Genomic DNA, 26,378 nt, shown 5'->3' with positions numbered 1-26,378 from the left:
CACAGACTGCTCGTAACCACCCCAGATTGCCCATAACCACCCCAGATTCCCTTTCGCAACCTCAGATAGCCAGTAAACACCCCGAGATTGTCCATTACCACCCCAGATAGCCAGTAAACACTCACATATTGCCTGTAACTAAAATGAGCCCTGCTGTGTGCCCATACAGTGGTTTATGCCCACGTATGGGGTACCGTTCTACTCAGGAGAACCTGCGTTACATATATTTGGGTGAGTTTTCTCTTACTTTCCTCGTGAAATTGAGAAATTTCAAACTAGACAAACATGTTATTGGAAAAATTCTATTTTTTCATTTTTACGGTTTACTTTTGAATACTTTCTTCCAATACCTGTGGGGTCAAAATGGTCACCACACCCCAAGATGAATTCTTTGAGGGGTGTACTTTCCTAAATGGGGTGACTTTTGGGGGGGGGGGGGTTATTCTGCTGACACTACAGGGGCTCTGCAAACGCACCTGGCGCTCAGAAACTTCTTCAGAAAAATCTGCACTGAAAATGCTAATTGGCGCTCCTTCCCTTCTGAGCCCTGATGTGTGCCCATACAGTGGTTTATGCCCACATATGGGGTACCGTTCTACTCAGGAGAACCTGCGTTACATATATTGGGGTGAGTTTTATCCCCTGTTCCTCATGAAATTGAGAAATTTCAAACTCAACAAACATATTATTGGAAAAATTCTATTTTTTCATTTTTACCGTCTTCTTTTGAATACTTTCCTCTAATACCTATGGGGTCAAAATGGTCACCACACCCCAAGATGTATTCTTTGAGGGGCGTACTTTCTAAAATGGGGTGACTTTTGGGGGGGTTCTATTCTGCTGACACTACAGGGGCTCTGCAAACGCACGTGGCGCTCAGGAAATTCTTCAGCAAAATCTGAACTGGAAATGCTAATTGGTGCTCCTTCCCTTCTGAGCCCCGTTGTGTGCCCACACAGTGGTTTCCGCCCACATATGGGGTACCATTGTACTCAGGAGAACCCGCGTTACAAAATTTGGGATGCATTTTCTCTCATGTTGCTTATGAAAATGAGATACTTTAATCTAAAATATATTATTGGAAAATTTCTATTTTTCATTTTTTTTCCAGCCTATTTGTGAATACTTTCCTCCAGCCCCTGTAGGGTTAAAATGCTCATTATACCCCTAGATTAATTCTTTAAGGTGTCTAGTTTCCAAAAAGGGGTCAATACACAAGCCTCCTAAATCAACTTAAAAAAAGAACTGGTGCCTTAAAAAATCAGTTTTGAAAATTTCATGAAAATCTTTCCCCACCCCCACCCCCGACTGCAGACCGTGTGTGTGTGTGTGTGTGTGTGTGTGTGCGCGCGCTAGTGTGTGCAGAAAACCTGCAGCTTATAAAAATAAGTGCATATTCAATCCTGCATCCTCATAGTCTGGCCCTCTCAGGCACTACCTTTCATCCTTGGTGAGGACAACACAGAAGAGGTTTCAAAGTTTCTAATACTGTATACACTCCCGCTCCCCCCCTTGCAGGTAGCCCACATACTGTATACACTCCCCCCCCCCTTTGCAGGTACTCCTATACTGTATACACTCCCTGCCTGCAGGTAGCCCCCATATTGTATACACCCCCACCCCTGCGGGTAGCTCCCATACTCTATACACTCCCCCCACTTGCAGGTAGCCCCCATACTCTAAAAAACCCTTCTCCCTTGCAGGTAGTCCCTATACTGTATACACTCCACCCCTGCAGGTAGCCCCCATACTCTATACACTGCCCCCCTTCTTGCAGGTTGCCCCTATACTGTATACACTCCACAGCTAGCCCCCACACTGTATACACCCCCCACCCCTGTGGGTAGCCCCCATACTCTATAAACTCCCCCCCCCCACTTGCAGGTAGCCCCCATACTCTATACTCCCCCCCCCTGCAGGTTGCCCCCCATACTGTATACCCCCCCCCCTGCAGGTAGCCCCCCATACTCTATACTCCCCCCCCCCCTGCAGGTTGCCCCCCATACTGTATACACCCCCCCCCTGCAGGTAGCCCCCCCATACTCTATACACCTCCTTGCAGGTAGTCCCTATACTGTGTACACTCCACCCCCCGCAGGTAGCCCCCATACTGAATACACTCCCCCCTTCTTGCAGGTAGCCCCCATACTGAATACACTCCCCCCTTCTTGCAGGTAGCCCCCATACTGAATACACTCCCCCCCTTCAGGTAGCCCCATGATGTATAACCTCCCCCCTGCAGGTATCCCCCATACTAAATACACTGCCCCCTCCTTGCAGATAGCCCCCATACTATATACACTCCCCCTTCAGGTAGCCCCCATGCTGTATGCACTCCCCCCTGCAGGTAGCCCCCATTCTGTATACACTCCCTTCAGGTAGCCACCCATGCTGTATACACCCCCCTAGGTAGCCCCCATGCTGTACAAACCCCCACAGGTAGCCCCCATGCAGTATTCCCCCCCAGGTAGCCCCCATGCTGTATACATTACCTAACACCCCTTTACTGTATACATTACCCAACATCACCACCCAGCAGGTAAGCCCCTTACTGTATACACTGTATATACACTGTACACTGTTAGGGTGCCTTCACACCTACCGGATCAGCAGCAGATTACGCAGCGAAATCCACTGCGGATCCAGTGTCATTATACCCTATGACACTACATATTCGCAGTGAGATTGACATCCCGCTGCAAGTATGTAAATTAACCCTCTCGGCGGCCGGAGCGTAACTTACACTGACAGAGGCCGCCATCATCCCGCCCGCACAGACCGCTGTTAGATTGTGCAGGCTCCCCTCCAGTGTGTTCAGCGCTGTGCTGCTGCTGCCGGGCACGGCTCTCTTCTCACGGCTCTGGACGTCCCCCCCCCCCCCCCCCCCCCCCCGAAGCAAGCTGGAGCAGTGTGTGCAGCGTCCAGAGCCGAGAGGAAAGAGCTGTGCCAGGCAGCAGTAGCACAGCGCTGAACACACTGGAGGGAGCCTGCACCATCTAAAAGCAGTCTGTGCGGGCGGGATGATGGGGGCCTCTGTCAGTGTAAGTTACGCTCCGGCCACCAAGGGGGTTAATTTACATACTCGCAGCGAGATGTCAATCCCTGCTAGTATGAAGTGTCATAGGGTTGAATGGCACTGGATCCACAGCGGATTTTGCTAAGAATTCGCAGCGTGAAATCCACTGCGGATCCGGTGGGTGTGAAGGCACCCTCACTGTATTTATTTCTGTGGATGTTGTGAGGCAGCTGCCCTAGCAACCAATCAGATTCCAGCTCCCTGTGAAAATGAAAGCAGTAATCCTATTGGTCGCTAAGGCTTCCAACTGCTGTTTCTGCTGCAGCTAATTATATCACCTGTGTGCGCAGTGTGGAGATTCTCCCATTCATCTCTATGGGGCGCTCTCCTCCCTCCCCTCCTGTACATCTGGCGGGGACAGGACCTTCGCTATAACCTTCCCGGGCACCCAATGTATCTGTGGGCCAAATTTGGGGTCAAACAATTCAGGCGTTTGGAAGTCTATTTGGGACAGACAGACAGACTTCCATTTTTATTATATATATATATATATATATATATATATATATATATATATATATATATATATATATATATATCCCTTTTTTTTTTAATTATAATTTTTATTTAATTTTTTTGGGATTATGAGCATTACTCATTTCGGGAACGTCACTGTAATCCATAGAAATTGTGCAACTTTTCCCTTAAGAAATAACAGAAGCAGATGATTCATTCAATAACTAAGGTAGGTAAAATAAGGTAGGTAGGGGGTTCTGGAAGAATAAAGAACACTGGCCCACATTTACTAAAACTAACTCTGCAAACTAATGGTGCGTTTACATGGAACGATTATCATTCGAATTTTCGCCGTAACGATCGCATTTGAGCGATAATCGGCTCGTGTAAACAGAGTAAACAAATGGACCCATCATTCTCTATGGGCATCAGACTCATCTCAGCAGCAGGCACGCCGGGCCTCCAGACGGCGATATCTCCGTCCCGGGACCGGCTCCAGGAACGGGACTTGGCAAGATGGGGTAAGTATCCGGGGCTCTAGAGGGGGGTTGGGCGGCCTTCACCCGAGACTTCCTTCTGTATCTGTGGTGATAAGAGTAGGCTGCTGTAAAGTGATCTGTACAGTATTGCAGCGTCATGTGACATCAGTAGATAGAGGAGACAATAGCAGCTCCCTATGGAATGACCTCTGCACAGGTCACAGACCGCGCTCAGTAATGTTTCACATTCATCAGAAGGGGATAGAGTCTGTCTATTGCCGTCTATGTCAATGAGTCTTGTTGTAAAGCATGTCACTAAGTGCTGTTAAAAACAGCCCAGAAAAAATGGCCTAATATACAAAAAGTGAAATTAAAAAAAATTACAGTCAGAAAATAGAAACAGATTAGAATAAAGAACAAGTTTTAGCATCTGATTCTAATCAGTAAAAATTTAGGCGATACATTGCCTTTTCTGTGTTTCTTCTGGATACAGTTGTCCGACTATCTAGAGCGCGGTCTACAGGTGTACCTTTTTTTTCTTTACTTCTTCCTCTCAAAACAGCACCATCCCATCCTCAGGCTATGTTTGGTATTACAACCTGGCTCCATTCAGTTTAAAAGATCTAAGCTGCAATATCACACACAGACTAAGGGCAGGAGTGGCACTGTTTCTGGAAGAAAACCTTTTTTTTCTAATCCTGGACAATCACTTTAAATGTGGATGTTTGTGTTAATTTATTCTGTAACAGTGACAGCCAGTGTGGTGGCCAATACAAGTTTTCTGGCAAATTTTTGCGCAATGAAGTGTTAAGTAATAAAAAAAAAAAAAAAAAAGGTCTTTGAGTATGGGCACCTGTGGTTGGTTGTTTGGTTGCGGCAGTATTACGCGACCCTTCTCTAGGTCACGCTCTATATAATCTCATCCAATAAGCCTTGAGATGTGGAGTTTTATATTGAGAATGAAACATTTATTGGAAGTCCTGGCCTCATGTATAGTACATGGCACTCCGGGCGCTCCTCCGCATACAGTTACCGCCATATATTCTCTGTACCGCGGACAATGTGATTTAGTAAAACAATAACGGGAAACCTCATAACTTAAGATGCATTATCGATAAATTATAGAAGAGAGAATCCAAGATGACAACTGCGCTAAACGCGGAATATGCAATGGATGCGACATAAAAGAGCACCTTGGGAAGTAAAGCATGGCTGGAGTGGCCAAACATTGGCAGCCATTCTCCATTATATTCTATACAAGAGTATGGAGGGCAGTCCTGAATGGGAGGCCACATCACCAGGGCCAGAAACACGGAACACAAGACACTAGGACAGGTGTCCCATAGAGATGACTGGCCTATCCTCTGCATTACCATGGAGCATGGTGTCCTTTAGGTGTCCCCTGCCCCCCCCCCTCCCCAAGCCTACTATAGGCCCCTTCAATCTGGCAAACAGTTGTTATCCTAGCTGTTCATTTCCTACCCCTTGTGGCTTCATAAAAAGTAAAAAAATCATGGAACGTCAACATTACCTACAGAATACAATGACAATCTGTCACCAGCTACGACCACCAGAGCTGTCAATAAAGCTCACTGGTGGTTATGGTGGTCATAGGCAGCGGTCTTTGCTTATGGAGAAGTTGGTCAACAGAATTTGGCGATTGCCCACGGATAGTCCACACCTGGCAGCAGCGGGAAGGATCCACTTGGTAACCAGGAGACAAGAACAGAAGCCAATATGGTGGACAAGGGTAGGTGTCAGAGATACCAGCCTCAGAACCTCAATTTAGTAGAAGTCTGAGAATAAAAAGTAAGTCTTTAGGTCCAGGTCACTCTGGTTCCCAAAGTCAAATGTAACAACCTTCATGGGCATCAGGCCCGTCCTCAATGCCTCCAGGTATCTTTGGCCTGGGCCAAACATGGTAACTGCAGTTCATTTTTTACAATAAGTGGAGTTTGTAATAGACGAGAACTAGAAAGAAAGGGAGGGATGCCTGGAGAGATAGAGTTACACGTGTCTCTATAGTATAGTGGTCAACATGAAACCTGGGAGATGAGCCCTAAGGGAAGTGCAACGGTGGTCAACAGGGATTATACACCTCAAGACCAGGAGACATCCACCTCCACACCAGGAGACATCCACCCCCAGACCAGGAGACATCCACCTCCACCCCAGGAGACATACATCCCCAGACCAGGAGACATCCACCTCCACACCAGGAGACATACATCCCCAGACCAGGAGACATCCACCTCCACACCAGGAGACATCCACCTCCACACCAGGAGACATCCACCTCCACACCAGGAGACATCCACCTCCACACCAGGAGACATCCACCTCCATAAGCAAGTACCTACAGACTACAGAGTCAACTACCTCAGATGCCTCTTTCCCTCTTTCTCATCACACCGCCTACACATGTCTGCACCTCTCTCCAACCCGCGAACATTTCATATTACCAGAGATAATGGGGAGATGAATTATTGAACAGAATGTCATAAATGGGGGGAAATAAAAAATAAAAAAACTTCACTCGGTGGATGCAGATATACGAGACATCCGCTCTGCCGGCTCCCATGAAGAAACTTAATGAAAAAGCCTTAATAAAATCAATGCGGCGGTGGAGAATAATTAAAGACAATGTACACAACAAGCTGCAAGACGTCCTAATGAAATGTAATTAACGCTGCAATCAACAGGTGCTGCTCCCGCACCCGCCGCACGCTCACAAAACCCCACAGCAACTTTGTTTCTTTTTATTATCACAGTTAAAAAGGTTTATGTGATATTACAAGAGCGGCAAATGTAATAACAAGTGTTCACAAGGCAAAAAACAAGCGAGCCTTCCGGATCCTGTAAAACCCTTCTTATGTATCCTGCCTCATTTATTTATAGGTGAATAAACCTGGGATAAGTTGCCACCCTGTTCATACTGCATTACAGCTAAAACAGGGTAGAAACAAGAAGCTGACCTCCCCCCACAAGACGATTAGAAGAAGCTGCCAAACAAGGCTGCCCATCAAGTGAGCCATGTGCAGGATTATTTAGGTACTGATCCACCAATGAAGATAGATGAAAAGCTATAGCTCTTTGTTGTCCCAATGCATTTAAAAGGCTAAATTCACAGGAGTTCTCTAGAACAAAGCTGTATTTCTCCATGGCAACAGACTACAAGCAAACCCTTTGTAGTCAGATTCTACAGTTTTACTCTCTGTTCTAGAGATGAGGGCAACGAAGCAAACCGCAAGTCCGATCATTCAGCATTTTAATACAGGTGGCTAGAGAGATTGGATATAGCTCTAGAGAGTATTGGAAAACATGTTTTTTCCCGCCTCCAACTTCTCCAGTCAACAGTATTTAAATGTCGAACGATTGGACTCAAGCAAAGTTGAGTTGCGCTTATTTCATCATCTATCCCAGCTATCATCTTCCTCTCTTGCCTCCAAAGGTTTCAGGTCCTCCTCTCCTGAGATATGTTTTCCATAGGTATTGCTTCTCCCTCGTTTTCAAGGTTTTACGTCCTCTACTGGGTATTGTCAGCTCTGCCTCTATTCTAGCAGCCAAGGTATCACCTCTCCTCTCCCATCATTATCTGATGCCCCCAATATAATTCCCCTTTTAGTATACCCTCAATATCATCTACAAACCACCCCCCACATAATTTCTCCCATCCCTTCAGTGTCACTTCCATACAGCTTCTAGTATCTCCTCAATAAGATACCAATGATGGAATAAGATGGTTGTGTTTCTTGCGCAAATTCTTTGAATACCCGCTTTCTGCTCAAATTCTACGCCTATTCCGCCAGAGCTGAAGAGGAGGAGATTTCAAGCAGAAAACTTTCCTCTTTAACTGTTCGGTCATTCTTCAGTGTGAACATACCCTCAGGTTATCATCACACTGAAGAATAGGCGAGAAATTGAAGAGGAAAGTTTTCTGCTTGAAATTTCCTCTTCTTCACCATCCGCAGTATAGGTGCAATATTCGAGCAGAAATTCAAAGACCCAATGACTTCTATGGGATTTCTCTAGCGTAATTCGCCATAAGAATTGACATGTCAATCCTTTGGACGGAAAGCGGATCCAAGGTGGACAATTTCTTGTGGGCATAGATATTCATTGTTGTAGGGAATATCTTGCAATTGGATAGTATGTACAGTAGATGGTCATGGTTCTCGGGGGGATAGGTGTATAAACAATCGGACACTAATGTATACATTTTGAAGACAGAATTTAAAGAGCAAAACGTGTAAAATTAAGCACGGATTCAGTTTGAATTTCCTCACCTATTCCTCAGTGTGAACATACTCTAATAGAAAGGAGCTGTGAACCTTGTACTAGGGAAAAGTGATGTATCTACTGTGGCCCCAAGGCTTGCCAATGAGTCCAGGAAATTTAACCATAGAGTCATCAGATGAAATAAAACCTATAATGATTGACAAAACTAATGAAAAAGATTCCTGTCAATCACAACTAAAAACAGCAGCTGCAAATAAAATATAACTAAGACGCAATAAAAGAATGCAGAAAAAACTATATCTATAAGTCCTGTATAATCCACTATTGCTGCAGTAGATGCCACCGGGATATCAGGTCAGGTGAAATATCAAACGTTTTATGGGTGCAGAACATCGGTCAACAAATCTCCGTGTCCATTAACCTTTATGGCATAGAAATACAACGTCATTATTCCCATTTTACCAAAATGTAAGCGCCGCAGAGGAGTCACGAAAGGGGAACGTCAAATTAAACTTTTGTTCGGATGACTTTGATCCGGGGGATAGAGCAGGAATCGCAGCGAGCCGTGTCCCAGGGCGACTGCTCAGTAATGAAATATTTATACTAGTCAAAGAACATTTGAAACATTTTTAAAATTCATGACATTTTAGAATATTTCTCTCTGGGAAACTCTTTATTTCGCTGCCCTTTAAGAGAAGGTTTAAAATTCAAAGATTAATGAAGGACGGGGTGAGACTGAACCGCGGCAACAACAACACAACAAATCTACATTAACGAGAAACAGGACTTAAGACAAAGCCGCTACCTGTCACACAGCGATCAGTAGAAACCACATGAAATCACTATACAAATACTATAATACTGCTCCCTATATACAATAGTATAACTACTATATACTGCTCCTATATGGAGAAATAACTACTATAATACTGCCCCTATAAACAAGAATATAACTACTATAATGCGGTTCAGGGAAGAAACAGAGTGCTGCACCTCACACCTATGGCTGATACTAGTGCCGCTAGGCTAAATAAAAAACACATCAGAACTTTGTGTATGAATTGATCAAGCCATACTGCCCCATGTACCTCGTGCCGGTATCTGATACACATGGGTCCCTACACTAAGTCCACACCGTGCCAGTCAGTGGCCACCAACCCCGCAGGCGTGCACAGTCAGGGAACGGGGGCCATGGAACGGCCCTGCAACCCCCATGCCACAGGACCAGACCCAAAAACACCACACCAGAACCCGGCCAGCACCGCCGGCGGAGAAGGTCGCCCCCAAGCAGCCCCCGTTCCCTGGCTGTGCACGCCTGCGGGGTTGGTGGCCACTGACTGGCACGGTGTGGACTTAGTGTAGGGACCCATGTGTATCAGATACCGGCACGAGGTACATGGGGCAGTATGGCTTGATCAATTCATACACAAAGTTCTGATGTGTTTTTTATTTAGCCTAGCGGCACTAGTATCAGCCATAGGTGTGATGTGCAGCACTCTGTTTCTTCCCTGAACCATAACTACTATAATACTGCTCCTATATACAGGGATATAACTACTATAATACTGCTCCTATATACAGGAATATAACTACTATAATACTGCTCCTATATACAAGAATATAACTACTATAATACTGCTCCCTATATACAAGAATATAACTACTATAATACTGCTCCTATATACAAGAATATAACTACTATAATACTGCTCTTATATACAAGAATATAACTACTATAATACTGCCCCTATATACAAGAATATAACTACTATAATACTGCTCCCTATATACAAGAATATAACTACTATAATACTGCTCCTATATACAGGAATATAACTACTATAATACTGCTCCTATATACAAGAATATAACTACTATAATACTGGTCCCTATATATACGCCAGTAACCACAGTAGTAGGATAATCCTAGTCCACTAGGATCATAACTCCAATGTTATATATGACCCCTCCGTTACCTCCTCTATCCCACAGAGTAAATAATGGAGTCGTCTGAATACAGACCCTCACAAGTGTCTATAAAATATTTAACATGTTACGGATAGCTGTAGAGTGGCGCCGGCTTCCCAAAGTTTCCCTGACAGTTATATCAGGGATGACACAAATGATATCACTGCAGGAGTAACATGCAGAGGGTCTGCACCCCCAGGTCACTCAGTCGGGGTTATGTCATATTATATACTCACCCCCTGCTCTATCATAGACAATAGGGAGAAAGTGGGAGAAAAAGAAAACTTTATACATGTTACAGGAGAGAAGAAGGGAAAGGGAGGACATGATGGAAACCTTTATATATGTTACAGGAGGAAGAAGGGAAAGGGAGGACATGATGGAAACCTTTATATATATTACAGGAGGAGGAAGGGAAAGAGAGGATATGATGGAAACCTTTATATATGTTACAGGAGGAAGAAGGGAAAGGAGGACATGATGGAAACCTTTATATATGTTACAGGAGGGAAGAAGGGAAATGGAGGACATGATGGAAACCTTTATATATGTTACAGGAGGGAAGAAGGGAAATGGAGGACATGATGGAAACCTTTATATATGTTACAGGAGGGAAGAAGGGAAAGGGAGGACATGATGGAAACCTTTATATATATTACAGGGGGAAGAAGGGAAAGGGAGGACATGATGGAAACCTTTATATATGTTACAGGAGGGAAGGGGGGAAAGGGAGGACATGATGGAAACCTTTATATATGTTACAGGAGGAAGAAGGGAAAGGAGGACATGATGGAAACCTATATATATTACAGGAGGAAGAAGGGAAAGGAGGACATGATGGAAACCTTTATATATGTTACAGGAGGAAGAAGGGAAAGGGAGGACATGATGGAAACCTTTATATATGTTACAGGAGGAAGAAGGGAAAGGAGGACATGATGGAAACCTTTATATATGTTACAGGAGGGAAGAAGGGAAAGGGAGGACATGATGGAAACCTTTATATATATTACAGGGGGAAGAAGGGAAAGGGAGGACATGATGGAAACCTTTATATATGTTACAGGAGGGAAGGGGGGAAAGGGGGGGACATGATGGAAACCTTTATATATGTTACAGGAGGAAGAAGGGAAAGGAGGACATGATGGAAACCTTTATATATGTTACAGGAGGAAAGAAGGGAAAGGAGGGACATGATGGAAACCTATATATATTACAGGAGGGAAGAAGGGAAAGGGAGGACATGATGGAAACCTATATATATTACAGGAGGAAGAAGGGAAAGGAGGACATGATGGAAACCTTTATATATGTTACAGGAGGGAAGGGGGGAAAGGGAGGACATGATGGAAACCTATATATATTACAGGAGGGAAGAAGGGAAAGAGGAGACATGATGGAAACCTTTATATATGTTACAGGAGGAAGAAGGGAAAGGGAGGACATGATGGAAACCTTTATATATGTTACAGGAGGAAGAAGGGAAAGGAGGACATGATGGAAACCTTTATATATGTTACAGGAGGGAAGAAGGGAAAGGAGGACGTGATGGAAACCTTTATATATATTACAGGGGGAAGAAGGGAAAGGGAGGACATGATGGAAACTTTTATATATGTTACAGGAGGAAGAAGGGAAAGGGGGGACATGATGGAAACCATTATATATGTTACAGGAGGAAGAAGGGAAAGGGAGGACATGATGGAAACCTATATATATTACAGGAGGGAAGAAGGGAAAGAGGAGACATGATGGAAACCTTTATATATGTTACAGGAGGAAGAAGGGAAAGGGAGGACATGATGGAAACCTTTATATATGTTACAGGAGGAAGAAGGGAAAGGAGGACATGATGGAAACCTTTATATATGTTACAGGAGGGAAGAAGGGAAAGGAGGACGTGATGGAAACCTTTATATATATTACAGGGGGAAGAAGGGAAAGGGAGGACATGATGGAAACTTTTATATATGTTACAGGAGGAAGAAGGGAAAGGGGGGACATGATGGAAACCATTATATATGTTACAGGAGGAAGAAGGGAAAGGAGGACATGATGGAAACCTTTATATATGTTACAGGGGGGAAGAAGGGAAAGGAGGACATGATGGAAACCTATATATATATATTACAGGAGGGAAGAAGGGAAAGAGGAGACATGATGGAAACCTTTATATATGTTACAGGAGGGAAGAAGGGAAAGGGAGGACATGATGGAAACCTTTATATATGTTACAGGAGGGAAGAAGGGAAAGGGAGGACATGATGGAAACCTTTATATATGTTACAGGAGGAAGAAGGGAAAAGGAGGACATGATGGAAACCTTTATATATGTTACAGGAGGAAGAAGGGAAAGAGAGGATATGATGGAAACCTTTATATATGTTACAGGAGGAAGAAGGGAAAGGGAGGACATGATGGAAACCTTTATATATGTTACAGGAGGAAGAAGGGAAAGGGAGGACATGATGGAAACCTTTATATATGTTACTGGAGGAAGAAGGGAAAGGGCGGACATGATGGAAACCTTTATATATGTTACAGGAGGAAGAAGGGAAAAGGAGGACATGATGGAAACCTTTATATATGTTACAGGAGGAAGAAGGGAAAGGGAAGACATGATGGAAACCTTTTTATATGTTACAGGAGGAAGAAGGGAAAGGAGGACATGATGGAAACCTTTATATATGTTACTGGAGGAAGAAGGGAAAGGGCGGACATGATGGAAACCTTTATATATGTTACAGGAGGAAGAAGGGAAAGGGAGGACATGATGGAAACCTTTTTATATGTTACAGGAGGGAAGAAGGGAAAGGAGGACATGATGGAAACCTTTATATATATTACAGGGGGAAGAAGGGAAAGGGAGGACATGATGAAAACCTTTATATATGTTACAGGGGGGAAGAAGGGAAAGGGAGGACATGATGGAAACCTATATATATATATTACAGGAGGGAAGAAGGGAAAGAGGAGACATGATGGAAACCTTTATATATGTTACAGGAGGGAAGAAGGGAAAGGGAGGACATGATAGAAACCTTTATATATATTACAGGGGGAAGAAGGGAAAGGGAGGACATGATGGAAACTTTTATATATGTTACAGGAGGAAGAAGGGAAAGGGGGGACATGATGGAAACCTTTATATATGTTACAGGAGGAAGAAGGGAAAGGGAGGGACATGATGAAAACCTTTATATATGTTACAGGGGGGAAGAAGGGAAAGGGAGGACATGATGGAAACCTATATATATATATTACAGGAGGGAAGAAGGGAAAGAGGAGACATGATGGAAACCTTTATATATGTCACAGGAGGGAAGAAGGGAAAGGGAGGACATGATGGAAACCTTTATATATGTTACAGGAGGAAGAAGGGAAAGGGAGGACATGATGGAAACCTTTTTATATGTTACAGGAGGGAAGAAGGGAAAAGGAGGACATGATGGAAACCTTTATATATGTTACAGGAGGGAAGTGTTCATAATAAGAAACTAAACACAAGAAGATGGAGGAGACACAATCTGAGCTTCTCTCTCTTCTCTCTTTATCCATATATCTCTCTCTTATTGGCTTCCCTCTTCCCGCCCTTCTCTATACCCCGCTGCCGGTGATGAGTGGATGGAGCGGCCGTGTCCATCAGCGACGTCTTCCAGTATTTATTGTCATCATTATTTTCCAGGACTGGGAGCCGTAATTCAATCACTGCCGTCGCTCGTCCATCTATTACAGCGGAGCAGCGATCAGCGGAGCTGGGGTGGGATTCTGCTCCATGACAGACAGTGTGTCCTCATAGTAACCTCACCCCCTGCACCAGGCTGGGAATAAGCCGCAGCCAGTGTGTCCTCATAGTAACCTCACCCCCTGCACCAGGCCGGGAATAAGCCGCAGCCAGTGTGTCCTCATAGTAACCTCACCCCCTGCACCAGGCCGGGAATAAGCCGCAGCCAGTGTGTCCTCATAGTAACCTCACCCCCTGCACCAGGCAGGGAATAAGCCGCAGCCAGTGTGTCCTCATAGTAACCTCACCCCCTGCACCAGGCCGGGAATAAGCCGCAGCCAGTGTGTCCTATTAGTAACCTCACCCCCTGCACCAGGCCGGGAATAAGCCGCAGCCAGTGTGTCCTCATAGTAACCTCACCCCCTGCACCAGGCCGGGAATAAGCCGCAGCCAGTGTGTCCTCATAGTAACCTCACCCCCTGCACCAGGCTGGGAATAAGCCGCAGCCAGTGTGTCCTCATAGTAACCTCACCCCCTGCACCAGGCTGGGAATAAGCCGCAGCCAGTGTGTCCTCATAGTAACCTCACCCCCTGCACCAGGCTGGGAATAAGCCGCAGCCAGTGTGTCCTCATAGTAACCTCACCCCCTGCACCAGGCCGGGAATAAGCCGCAGCCAGTGTGTCCTCATAGTAACCTCACCCCCTGCACCAGGCCGGGAATAAGCCGCAGCCAGTGTGTCCTCATAGTAACCTCACCTCCTGTACCAGGCCGGGAATAAGCCGCAGCCAGTGTGTCCTCATAGTAACCTCACCCCCTGTACCAGGCCGGGAATAAGCCGCAGCCAGTGTGTCCTCATAGTAGCCTCACCCCCTGCACCAGGCCGGGAATAAGCCGCAGCCAAACCCCCGCCCCAAACTAAGAGGGGAGAGATCAGAGAGATCAGAGAGATCAGCGATCAGCGGAGCTGGGATGGGATTCTGCTCCATGACAGACAGTGTGTCCTCATAGTAATCTCACCCCCTGCACCAGGCCGGGAATAAGCCGCAGCCAGTGTGTCCTCATAGTAACCTCACCCCCTGCACCAGGCCGGGAATAAGCCGCAGCCAGACCCCCGCCCCAAACTAAGAGGGGAGAGATCCGAGGACTGGACCTGATGGGGATGGATGGCCGATCATCACAAGGATGAGCTCTACCACTGTGGAAAACTACAACTCCCAGCATGCCCTAACCACCTGCCATCCCCCCCACCCCCACCAATGTGTGTCTTCTGCTTCTGACTTCACACCATTTTTAGGATCTCTTCTTGCCGCCGTCATTGTGAACGTTTTTATTACTTATTAACCCTTCGAGAACTGCAGCTTGCAGCAACCGTATGAAGTCCAATCCTCTAACCACATTGACAGCACAGACCTCCCTCCTGTCTGAGTGCAGGGAACAGTATCAGGCGGGTTAGGGGATTGTCTAGTCTGGATGCAAATGTAGCAAACCCTCAGCTGTGAGAGGTATAAGGCCAAAAGGGATCCAGCATCTGTGGAGCGCTGAGGAAGGTTTACATCAATGTCATAATACACCTCAGCTGCTGCAGAACATCATCATACACACCTCAGCTGCCGCAGAACCTCATCATACACCTCAGCTGCTGCAGAACATCATCATACACACCTCAGCTGCCGCAGAACCTCATCATACACCTCAGCTGCTGCAGAACATCATCATACACACCTCAGCTGCCGCAGAACCACATCATACACACCTCAGCTGCCACAGAACATCATCATACACACCTCAGCTGCCGCAGAACCTCATCATACACCTCAGCTGCCGCAGAACATCATCATACACACCTCAGCTGCCGCAGAACCTCCCCATACACACCCCAGCTGCCGCAGAACCTCATCATACACACCTCAGCTGCCGCAGAACCTCATCATACACACCTCAGCTGCCGCAGAACCTCATCATACACACCTCAGCTGCCGCAGAACCTCATCATACACACCTCAGCTGCCTCAGAACCTCCTCATACCCACCTCAGCTGCCGCAGAACCTCATCATACACCTCAGCTGCCGCAGAACATCATCATACACACCTCAGCTGCCGCAGAACCTCATCATACACACCTCAGCTGCCGCAGAACCTCATCATACACCTCAGCTGCCGCAGAACCTCATCATACACACCTCAGCTGCCGCAGAACATCATCATACACCACAGCTGCTGCAGAACGTCATCATACACCTCAGCTGCTGCAATATATCACAATACACCTCAGCTGCTGCAATATATCACAATACACCTCAGCTGCTGCAGTACATCATAATACACCTCAGCTGCTGCAGAACCTCAGAACACAGACTTGGTGGGAAGAAAAAGCAGGAGAACAAAAAGTGTTAGTGACTTTGTGAGGACAATAGAGGACAGTAGGGACACAAAGTGATCAGACCCTTTTATTCAATACTCAGCCCTGTCACCTGACCCACTCACTGCCCTGCACAGAGCAGGAGTCACTCACTAGGCTGTAGAGCAGACAAACGCAGTTAGAATGCAGAGCACAGCCTGGGAGCAAAGTGCAGGCTCCGCAGAGTATGGAGCTGTGAGTGCCCGCCCCTGAGGAGTGATGGAGGCGGGGCCTGACCTGTACAGGCTCCGCAGAGTATGGAGCTGTGAGTGCCCGCCCCTGAGTGATGGAGGCGGGGCCTGACCTGTACAGGCTCCGCAGAGTATGGAGCTAGGAGTGCCCGGCCCTGAGGAGTGGTGGAGGCGGGGCCTGACCTGTACAGGCTCCGCAGAGTATGGAGCTAGGAGTGCCCGACCCTGAGGAGTGGTGGAGGCGGGGCCTGACCTGTACAGGCTCCGCAGAGTATGGAGCTAGGAGTGCCCGACCCTGAGGAGTGATGGAGGCGGGGCCTGACCTGTACAGGCTCCGCAGAGTATGGAGCTGTGAGTGCCCGCCCCTGAGGAGTGATGGAGGCGGGGCCTGACCTGTACTGTGTCCATGTTATGCAGCACAGCTGCCAGCTTTAGGGCCCGTGTTTCCTATCCATACAGCAATGTGTATAGCTACAGGGGCTAAACTGGTTGTAGCTGCACTCCGGTCCTGGATCCTTAGATCTGTCCCACATAAGTAGACGAGTTTTTACATGGGGGCCCAGGAGATTGACGTTGCCCCTCTGTCCAGCTCCCCAGGGTTAAAATCCTCTGATCTATCTGTAAATGTCCTCTGATAGGTGCCGGACCCCGGATACAGACAACTCCAGTTTCATCTGCTCAGACCAGACATGCCTGCCGACAGCTTCGTCACAAAGGGTTAATGGCTACCATGGCAGCCGGTCCTTAGAAGAGAATTACCATTTATCACAGTGCGCTGACTCTGCCGGTTGACAGACCGGTTATAAAAATACCTATTAACGGCAGCAATGAATCTTTAAACAGCTCAATGGGGGACAAACTGCGGCTAAAAATAGCTGCACGCAGGAAACGCTGTCCTCAGGAAAACCTTTCCCCTTCTGCATATTTCTCCTACATGGAGATGAGCACGTATATACCTGTACTGCATGCACCGGGATACAGTATATATCTTTACTGCATGCACCGGGATACAGTATATATCTTTACTACATGCACCGGGATACAGTATATATCTGTACTGCATGCACCGGGATACAGTATATATCTGTACTGCATGCACTGGGATACAGTATATATCTGTACTGCATGCACTGGGATACAGTATATATGCACCAGGATACAGTAAATACCTGTACTGCATGCACCGGGATACAGTATATATCTGTACATCATGCGCTGGGATACAGTATATATCTGTACTGCATGCACTGGGATACAGTATATATGGGCCAGGATACAGTAAATACCTGTACTGCATGCACCGGGATACAGTATATATCTGTACTGCATGCACTGGGATACAGTATATATCTGTACTGCATGCACTGGGATACAGTATATATGCACCAGGATACAGTAAATACCTGTACTGCATGCACCGGGATACAGTATATATCTGTACTGCATGCAACGGGATACAGTATGTATCTGTACTGCATGCACTGGGATACAGTATATATCTGTACTGCATGCGCTGGGATACAGTATATACCTGTACTGCATGCACCGGGATACAGTATATATGCACCAGGATACAGTAAATACCTGTACTGCATGCACTGGGATACAGAATATACCTGTACTGCATGCACTGGCATACAGTATATATGCACCAGGATACAGTATATATCTGTACTGCATGCACCTGGATACAGTATATATCTGTACTGCATGCACCGGGATACAGTATATATCTGTAGTGCATGCACCGGGATACAGTATATATCTGTACTGCATGCACCTGGATACAGTATATATCTGTACTGCATGCACAAGGATACAGTATATACCTGTACTGTACACACCAGGATACAGTATATATCTGTACTGCATGCACTGTGATACAGTATATATGCACTGGGATACAGTATATACCTGTACTGTACACACCAGGATACAGTATATATCTGTACTGCATGCACTGTGATACAGTATATATGCACGGGCTTACAGTATATACCTGTACTGAATGCACTGGGATACAGTATATATCTGTACTGCATGCACAAGGATACAGTATATACCTGTACTGTACACACCAGGATACAGGTAATATCTGTACTGCACGCACTGTGATACAGTATATATGCACGGGGATACAGTATATACCTGTACTGCATGCACTGGGATACAGTATATATCTGTACTGCATGCACAAGATACAGTATATACCTGTACTGTACACACCAGGATACAGTATATATCTGTACTGCATGCGCCGGGATACAGTATATATCTGTACTGCATGCACTGTGATACAGTATATATGCACTGGGATACAGTATATATCTGCAGTGATTGCCACAATATATAATGTACTGCATCAAGACATATGTGTACTCCATGCACTGAACCACAGTATATCTGCACTGCACCATGGTATATAATGTAATGTATTCACTGCGCCACTATTTAGAAAGCACTGTTTGGTGGGTCTACCGTACCTGGCAAAACGTAGTGTACAGTGTTATTTTTTACAGGTGCACACTGTACAGTATTTTTTCAAGGTGCACAGTATTATTTCAGATGTATTATTATGTACAGTATTATTTAAGGTCAAAGCGTACAATATTTATTTCAGGTGCATAGTGCACATTATTTTCAGTGCATAGTGTACAGTACTATTTCAGGGACACAGAATACAGTATTTATTTCAGGGGTACACTGTACAATTGTATTAATTCCACACGCACATTATTTCATGGACACAGTATATTATTATTCATGTTAGGTGCAGTTTATAGTGATGTTTGCATCACAGTCTATAGTATTTATTTCAGGGGCACAGTGTACAGTATTATTTATATCATGGGGCACAGTAAACTGTATTCATTTAAGAGGCACAGCGTATTGTATTATTAATTTCAGGGGTACAGTGCACAGCATTATTTAGGGGCACAGTGTACAATATTTATTTCATGTGCAGAGTGTACAGTTACTATACAGGGTATAGTATTTATTACAGGGGCACAGTATATAGTATTATTTATTTCATGTCACAGTGTAAAGTATTATTTATTTCATGGTCAAAGTGTATAGTATTATTTATTTCATGGTCACAGTGTATAGTATTTATTTCATGGTCACAGTGTATAGTATTTATTTCATGGTCACAGTGTAAAGTATTATTTATTTCATGGTCACAGTGTAAAGTATTATTTATTTCATGGTCACAGTGTATAGAATTATTTATTTCATGGTCACAGTGTATAGTATTATTTATTTCATGGTCACAGTGTATAGTATTATTTATTTCATGGTCACAGTGTATAGTATTATTTATTTCATGGCCACAGTGTAAAGTATTATTTATTTCATGGTCACAGTGTATAGTATTTATTTCATGGTCACAGTGTATAGTATTTATTTCATGGTCACAGTGTATAGTATTATTTATTTCATGGCCACATTGTAAAGTATTATTTATTTGATGGTCACAGTTAGGCATAAGCGAACCGAACCGTTACGAACCAGATTCGTTACGAACTTTGCAAAGAACTTTGAGAAAGTTTGTTACAAATCTGTTAAAAATAACAGTGACGCAAAATTGTACTTTTTTCACAGAATAGACCAGGATACAAGGGATTATTACTCCTATAATCCCTTGTATCCTGGTTTTCTGTGTATATCAAGATGTGTGACGTCACTTCTGTTAGGGTAAGACCTTAAATTAGTCTCCTCAGATATACCTGGGTGCTGTCTAATGAAAAATGTAATGTGACAGCTGTCTGTGAGTATCAACCAAGACACATGAAAGCAACCTCAGTGTTTAAACGAAACAAATTTATTAAGGTAAAATCAGTTCATATCTTTAAAATCAGGTTCAAAAAATAGAAGAACCCCGTTTAGCTGCAAAAAAAAAAAAAAGTCCCATCACTGTCCAAGGCTGACCCTCCTCCTGCTCCATGACTAGTCTGCTCTCAATATTACTGGCCTGAGTGCAATCAGGTACTGCCTCCTCCTCCTCCAATAGTCTTTTTTTAACCATACTGGGCTGTTTGCAATCAAGTGCTACTGCCTTCTCCTCCTCCTCCTCCTCCTCCTCCACACTGGGTCCAATACAGTACTACAATGCTGCGTTTACACGTAACGATTATCGTGCAAATTTGCGCGATAACGATTGAATTGGAACGATAATCGTACGTGTAAACGCAGCGAATGATCAAACGACGAACGAGAAATCGTTCATTTTGATCTTACAACATGTTCTCAAATCATCGTTCGCAAAAAATTCGCAGATCGTTCCATGTAAACAGTCGTTCGCCGATTTAACCAATGTGTGAGATAGGCTTAAGCGATCGCAAAACAAATTTTTCGTACGATATTTCGTACCGTCTAAACGCTGATCATTATGGGGAAAAAAATTGTTACTCCGACATCGTTAATCGTACGATCGGGCCAATTATCGTTTCGTGTAAACGTAGCATTAGTGCTGCTGGTTCCACTGTCAAATATCTGTTTTCCACCCTACTGGGTCCAAGGAACTTTGTGTCCTAACTAAGTGTAATCACTTACACCTTGGCTAATTTTTTTTCACTATTTTTGCACTTTGATTTTTTCCACTTTTTTCATTGTAATACCAACTGCAACTAAACGAAACTATACCCTATCAGACTCCCACTATTGTAGCTGCAATTATTCAGCTGTTATAGCAAGGTTCGTTTTAGGTTCGCTCATCCCTAGTCACAGTGTATGGTATTTATTTCATGGTCACAGTGTATAGTATTTATTTCATGGTCACAGTGTATAGTATTATTTATTTCATGGTCACAGTGTAAAGTATTATTTATTTCATGGTCACAGTGTAAAGTATTATTTATTTCATGGTCACAGTGTATATAATTATTTTATTGTCACAGTGTATAGTATTATTTATTTCATGGTCACAGTGTATAGGATTTATTTCATGGTCACAGTGTATATAATTATTTTATTGTCACAGTGTATAGTATTATTTATTTCATGGTCACAGTGTATAGTATTATTTATTTCATGTCACAGTGTAAAGTATTATTTATTTCATGGTCACAGTGTAAAGTATTATTTATTTCATGGTCACAGTGTATACTATTATTTATTTCATGGTCACAGTGTAAAGTATTATTTATTTCATGGTCACAGTGTATACTATTATTTATTTCATGGTCACAGTGTATACTATTATTTATTTCATGTCACAGTGTAAAGTATTATTTATTTCATGGTCACAGTGTAAAGTATTATTTATTTCATGGTCACAGTGTATAGTATTATTTATTTCATGGTCACAGTGTAAAGTATTATTTATTTCATGGTCACAGTGTATATAATTATTTTATTGTCACAGTGTATAGTATTATTTATTTCATGGTCACAGTGTATAGGATTTATTTCATGGTCACAGTGTATATAATTATTTTATTGTCACAGTGTATAGTATTATTTATTTCATGTCACAGTGTAAAGTATTATTTATTTTATGGTCACAGTGTATACTATTATTTATTTCATGGTCACAGTGTAAAGTATTATTTATTTTATGGTCACAGTGTATACTATTATTTATTTCATGGTCACAGTGTAAAGTATTATTTATTTCATGGTCACAGTGTAAAGTATTATTTATTTCATGGTCACAGTGTATACTATTATTTATTTCATGGTCACAGTGTAAAGAATTATTTATTTCATGGTCACAGTGTATAGGATTTATTTCAGGGGCACGGTGTTAACTATTTTTTTTTTTCTTGTGCAGAGTGTACAGTGTATAGTATTATTTATATGAAGGGTACAGTGAATGCTATTGTTCATGTCATGGGGCACAGTGTATAGCACTATTTATTTCACAATCACAGTATATGGCGTCTTATAATTTCACAGAGCATGGTACATAGATTTGTTTATTTCTTGTGGCACAGTGTGATTTGTACAATAGTAAAACTATATTCTAGTCATGTGCCTTTATACCCTATTCTTGCACCGCATTATGTTATCTAACTTTGCAGCAGCTGCCTGACACTGATCACATAAAGCTTATGTTTCACCAATATCTCTCATTTCTTTTCCGCTGAAGTTTTACGTTGGGTTCTTCCTTACGTGATGTCCTTTATTCTGCATCCTACAACCTGATTTCTGAACGTATGAAAAATATTAGGGCTCAGTACTGCCCCCTGGCAAGAATAGCAGCTAACTAAAGAATAGAGAGAACGGCAGTCAGGTAAGAGATCAATGCACAGACTTATGGTTGTTGTTTTCTATCTCCCATCTTACATCATTTATTGATGCAGGGCCAGGACGGTATTATTCAGCACTGTGTGTTCTACAACGCTGCTCAGTTTTAACTCTTTAAGGCCAATGTAGTATTTGACAGGAGAGTTATTGCTGTCTGCAGGATCACTGCTGGATGTGTAAGAGGAATGAGGCAATGGTGAGAGGTGGGAGAGCAGGGAACCCCAACCCTGGGTGATAAGCCACCGAGTCGTCCGTCATCTGTACCACCCATAAATCCCATTCACTTGTGTCACTGATCAGAGAGAGCAGCAGATCATCACTCTGCAGCACAGTCACTATATCCAGAGCCACTGTGACATCACAGTTCATCACCTGCTACTGACCCATGGCCAAGTGTATCACCTGAAAGCCTCTTGGTTATCACAGACAGCAAAGAAAGCATGAAAGGAGGAAGTCAGATGGTACTACATACTCAGGATTATTATCTATATGCAGCAGTATTATATATAGTAGTTATATTCCTGTATATAGGAGCAGTATTATAGTAGTTCTATTCCTGTATATAGGAGCAGTATTATAGTAGTTATATTCCTGTATATAGGAGCAGTATTATAGTAGTTATATTCTTGTATATAGGGGACAGTATTATAGTAGTTATATTCTTGTATATAGGGGACAGTATTATAGTAGTGATATTCAGGTATATATAGGAGCAGTATTATAGTAGTTATATTCTTGTATATACGAGCAGTATTATAGTAGTTCTATTCCTGTATATATGAGCAGTATTATAGAAGTTATATTCTTGTATATAGGGGGCAGTGTTATAGTAGTTATATTCCTGTATATAGGAGCAGTATTATAGTAGTTATATTCCTGTATATAGGAGCAGTATTATAGTAGTTATATTCCTGTATATAGGAGCAGTATTATAGTAGTTATATTCTTCTATATAGGAGCAGTATTAAATAGTTATATTCTTGTATATAGGAGCAGTATTATAGTAGTTATATTCTTGTATATAGGAGCAGTATTATAGTAGTTATATTCCTGTATATAGGGGGCAGTATTATAGTAGTTATATTCCTGTACATAGGGGGCAGTATTATAGTAGTTATATTCTGGTATATAGGAGCAGTATTATAGTAGTTATATTGTTGCATATAGGAGCAGTAATATAGTAGTTATATTCCTGTATATAGGAGCAGTATTATAGTAGTTATATTCTTGTATATAGGGGGCAGTATTATAGTAGTTATATCCCTGTATATAGGAGCAGTATTATAGTAGTTATATTCCTGTATATAGGGGCAGTATTATAGTAGTTATATTCCTGTATATAGGAGCAGTATTATAGTAGTTATGTTCTTGTAGATAGGAGCAGTATTATAGTAGTTATATTCTTGTATATAGGAGCAGTATTATAGTAGTTATGTTCTTGTAGATAGGAGCAGTAATAGAGTAGTTATATTCTTGTATATAGGAGCAGTAGTATTAATATTCTTACAGAATGAATAGGAGCATAAGTAGTTATATCCTTATATACAGAAAGCAGTAACACTGAGGGTGGTATCACCTGGGCCTGGAGTTGCCCTTTCAGTGACTAGATGTTATTTGGAAGAGTAAAGAGTATGGACCTGTCTACTCTTTCTGTCAAGTCTCATCTAAATGGTAACACATGATCTCAGAATTACTGATAACCCTGGGCCCGGCATCCATCACTGTCTGCTGTTCGCCTGAATACAAGCTCAGGTAATTAATGGCTGACATTCATTGCAAAGGTAACTGCAAAGCTGAACTGAGATGCGATCATGTGGAAAACGGCAGCACAGCAAACACCTAGCGTCTGAGGAACAATGAGGACTAATTGCAGCCATCAAAATCTAACATGATCACAAGGTTACCAGCTTTTTTTTTTTTTTTTTTTTTATTCCAATAGAGTAAGATTGAAGTCGACTGTGGCCTGCCATAACAGTAGAACTATACTGCACACTGGTGCACTGTACTAATGCTGTTTCATTGTCCGGTTCTCCTGCTAATAATAAAGAATGGAGGGAAGTCTCCATAACATCAATAGGACTAGTCATGTCCTGTACAAACACCAGCCTTTCCAGGGGACATGACCAGATCATCACTCTTATGGGACTGGATGGATCAGAGGAGAGACAGTATGCTTCTTACAGCCATAACAACTGTCCCTGACGGATCAGTAGGATCGGTACACCCTCTCCTGAAATACTCTGCACTGCAGGGGTCATCCTACTTTCACTATGTATTTCTCACTGTATCCTTCAACAAGTCATCACACTCCTCTGCTGAAATGCTCTGCCCCGGTCACATTCCCACTTAGGACCCCAGAACTATAAGATGATAGAGATGAGATTTTCAATACAAACCGTCCATTATACAGCACCCCTGCTAATCATACTCCCCCACTCCCGGCCCACCTTGACGTGGCTGAAGTCGCTGCTCCGGCTGCTTTCTGGAGGGTTCAGGAGTTTGGTCTCCACTCTGGGTTTGACAATGTGTCTGAAGGGGCTGGACACCGGCAGGCCGCTTACACTGATCCCGTCTGCAAAAATCCAGAAGAAAGAACATTTATTATCAGGAATATAGAACTGTGATAATATGTATTCTTTATGACCAGACCTGTAATACCACACATAGACTCTGAAGACAAGGGTGGCACTGTTTCTGGAAAAAAGCAGCTATGTTTTTGTAATCCTGGATGTGTATTATCATTGCACAGTTAGAAAATATGGGTGGCATAGCATCATGTGATCAGCATTATTACCAGACATCATCATGTGATCAGCATTATTACCAGACATCATCATGTGATCAGCATTTCCAGACATCATCATGTGATCAGCATTATTACCAGGCTTCATCATGTGATCAGCATTATTACCAGGCTTCATCATGTGATCAGAATTACCGGGCTTCATCATGTGATCAGAATTACCAGGCTTCTTCACGTGATCAGCATTACCGGGCTTCATCATGTGATCAGCATTACCAGTCTTCATCATGTGATCAGCAGTACAAGGCTTCATCAGATCATTTTTGACAAGAGGAAGACTGTAAAAAAGCCTGGCAATGCTGATCACATGATGAAGCCTGGTAATAATGCTGATCACATGATGAAGCCTGGTAATGCTGATCACATGATGAAGCCTGGTAATAATGCTGATCACATGATGAAGCCTGGTAATAATGCTGATCACATGATGATGCCTGGCAATGCCGATCACATGATGAAGCCTGGTAATGCCGATCACATGAAGAAGCCTGGTAATGCTGATCACATGATGAAGCCTGGTAATGCTGATCACATGATGAAGCCTGGTAATGCTGATCACATGATGATGCCCGGTAATAATGTTGATTACGTGATGAAGCCTGGTAATAATGCTAATCACGTGATGAAGCCTGGTAATAATGTTGATTACGTGATGAAGCCTGGTAATAATGCTAATTACATCATGAAGCCTGGTATGATGCTGATCACATGATGAAGCCTGGCATAATGCTGATCACATGGCAAAGCCCAGACAGTCAGTTTAGACAACGCTGCAACCTTAGCGCCTTGAAAT

The 26,378-nt window shown here is 43.3% G+C and overlaps 1 protein-coding gene across 6 annotated transcripts in view; it reads right to left on the bottom strand.

The window, feature by feature from the left end:
• The window catches only part of TRAPPC9 (trafficking protein particle complex subunit 9), a 348,662-nt gene that overhangs the window by 233,992 nt on the left and 88,292 nt on the right, over positions 1-26,378 (bottom strand). For all 6 annotated transcript variants that reach the window (XM_069957053.1, XM_069957051.1, XM_069957054.1 and 3 more), the window contains exon 17: positions 25,230-25,354. In XM_069957053.1, coding sequence (XP_069813154.1) covers positions 25,230-25,354 — 125 coding nt within the window. The remainder of the gene's footprint in view (positions 1-25,229; positions 25,355-26,378) is intronic.

Source organism: Dendropsophus ebraccatus, chromosome 2 (assembly GCF_027789765.1).
Source record: "Dendropsophus ebraccatus isolate aDenEbr1 chromosome 2, aDenEbr1.pat, whole genome shotgun sequence".
Classification (NCBI taxonomy): Eukaryota; Metazoa; Chordata; class Amphibia; order Anura; family Hylidae; genus Dendropsophus; species Dendropsophus ebraccatus.
Note: the sequence above shows the minus strand (reverse complement) of the source record. Positions and strands in the feature narration are given on the sequence as shown.